This window comes from Zingiber officinale, chromosome 1A (assembly GCF_018446385.1).
Source record: "Zingiber officinale cultivar Zhangliang chromosome 1A, Zo_v1.1, whole genome shotgun sequence".
NCBI lineage: Eukaryota > Viridiplantae > Streptophyta > Magnoliopsida > Zingiberales > Zingiberaceae > Zingiber > Zingiber officinale.
The window spans coordinates 94,508,902-94,511,304 of NC_055987.1; the positions used below are offsets into that span (position 1 = coordinate 94,508,902).

Here is a 2,403-nt window from a genome sequence, read left to right on the forward strand (position 1 = left end):
ATTAAATTCATTTATGATGTTATAAAATATTAATATATATATATTTAAATTTTAAATTATATGTATTTAGTTTTTACCCCAATAATAATAAGATTGATGATACAATTAAATATGATACACCATCAAACTGTTTATTTCTACTTTTGTTCAGTTGACAAGATCAGACTTTATGGGTTGCCATGCCATAGCTAGGGAGAAAAAAAAAATTTAACAAGTGGTAAATCAAAATCTAGTGCTTGTTTAATTCTATAATAATATCTCGTTCTTCTTCACGTGGAGATTTGATTTCTATGGCTAAATCCGGTGGGGGCCCACGAGGAGGTGAAGACTGAGTTATGACCCTTCCACGTCAGCACCAGCATGTCCTCTTCCCTCTTCATTCCCCACCCACTCGCGTGCTCCTCCAGCACCGCCTTCACCTCCGCCACCACCTCCTCCTCGAACACGACGCCGGCGAACCCCGCCCTCGCCATCCTCCCGGAGAACCTCTCCCCGGACTCCACCACTTCCGCCCCGTGGAAACTCACTATCCTCTCGATCTTCTCCCCGATGTCCCCTTCGTATTCCATCCTCTGCTCGCTCTCCTTCGGCAGGAACGTCTCCAGCGCGTCGAAGGGAATCCAGAGGTAATTGAAGCAGGCCATGATCCTGGAACTCAGCCTGGGAGAGTCCAAGTCCGCGTCCTCGTCGGAGACGGTCACCACGCAGGGATTGACCCTATGAATCAGCTCCAAGAAGGTGTCCTTGGTCAAGCACGATCCCTCCTCCGGCAGGTACCTCATCCAGCTCTGGCAGTTGACCACCACCGCCTCGTCCTCCCTCAGTTCCAACGCGGAGAGGCACGAGGCGAGTTGTTCGGGAAACCCGCCGCCGTCGGAATGAGAGTACTCGACCACATTGAACTCGAAGGGGACGCTCCTTGACTTGGCGAAATTGGCCAGCCGGAGCCCGATCTCCTCCGTGGAGAGGTTTAGATACGGCGTCACCGGCGGGCGAGCGGAGGGCACGGTGACGCGCAGCAGCGGCGGCGGGCCCTCCGGCCGTTTGGCGAGCGCGTCGATGAGCGTCGGCCATTGGGTGCAGTGATAGACCCCGAAGTCGAGGACGTGGACGACGCTCTGTTTCTTCCCCTGCACCGCCTTGAGTATGGCGCCGTTGGAGGCGGTGAACCCGAAGCGGTGCCACGGGGTGAGGTCTAAGTACCCGACGAGATCGGTAACGGACATTCGCCTAGCGCAGGAGGCCGCAGGCCCTCCGGCAGCCGTCAGAGTAGGGCAGAGGCGGGCGGCACGCGCAACGAGGGCGCGGAGGAGCCAGGCAGTGAGACGCTGGTTGGGGTCGCCGTTGGGGGAGGCGATGTTGTTGAGCACCCACATCACTTGCTGCACCAGGGTGGCGTCGTTGGCCTCCAGCGCCGTGGCGCAGTGGAGTAGCAGCTTCTCGATGCACCCTCCGTCAAGGCATCCCCGGAGGGCAGCGCCGGCGAGCTGACCATCGAAAAGGCTACTGGCGTTGGCGTCCGAAGACATAAGCTCCCCAGCTCCCTTCATGACTAGTCTTCTCCCATCCTCTCTATGTCTTCACCATTAATTCGAACCCTCAACGTGCATGGCCATAGTTTCTGTGGTGGTGAAGGCGACACATTAATTGAAGATAAGGTAGGGGTGCACTTCTCTTAAGGGATACAATTCATAAATCGAGCTTCATTTTGGATGAGGCAGTAGGAATGTTTGGTGTGTTTTGAAGGTTAAATTTAGGACTATCTATCTATATAGATATATATAGATATATCCATAGGAGGATGAGAGGACTGCTTGATGTCTCATCTGCGAGTATAATTCCTTGTAGATACCCTTCCCAATACAGTAATTTCAGTAATTAGTTAGTCACTGTATTCAGAATTATATATAGATATATTCAGCATGAAATACTGAACATGAAACAGTTATTCATACCAGAGATTCTTTGCTTGCTTAAGTTTCGGTTCAGCTTCTTCAAATTAAACAAACAAAAAATGCCAACTAAAAGGAAGAAAATTAGCAACGAGAGAGAGAGAGAGAGATAGAGCGATTTACCAGTCCCTCACTGGATGATTATATTAATGAATGACTAGCTAGTCATGAAACTCCAAATGACTGAATTAAAATGAAGCTTTAAATATTAGCAATAAGGCAGAGTCAGCCGGCCACACTCTTTGTCCACTTCCTCTCCTGGAGCCAGACAAAGACAAGCTTCAATTTTGTAATTTAATTTGTTTGGATACATTTGCTAATTGTTAGCCGTCACATATTGAAAGATGCCTCTCCTTGTTCCTCCATGGCCGTTCAAATATACATCAAGAAATAGAAGAGGAATTAATCGATATCCCATGGCCATGTTCATCCACAGCAAAAGACAATTAAG

General features: G+C 49.5%; 1 protein-coding gene across 1 annotated transcript; it reads right to left on the reverse strand.

Annotated features, from left to right (window-relative positions):
* Nucleotides 1-215: 215 nt before the first annotated feature.
* On the reverse strand, nucleotides 216-1,944 carry LOC122007029 (scarecrow-like protein 32). The gene has a single exon (XM_042562789.1). It carries the CDS (start codon nucleotides 1,548-1,550, stop codon nucleotides 270-272), a length of 1,281 nt encoding a protein of 426 aa, XP_042418723.1. The 5' UTR covers nucleotides 1,551-1,944; the 3' UTR covers nucleotides 216-269.
* Between the last annotated feature and the right edge of the window lie 459 nt (nucleotides 1,945-2,403).

Coding starts and splice junctions, on each gene's coding strand:
- LOC122007029 (XM_042562789.1), bottom strand. CDS start 1,550: ATGAAGGGAGCTGGGGAGCTTATGTCTTCGGACGCCAACGCCAGTAGC.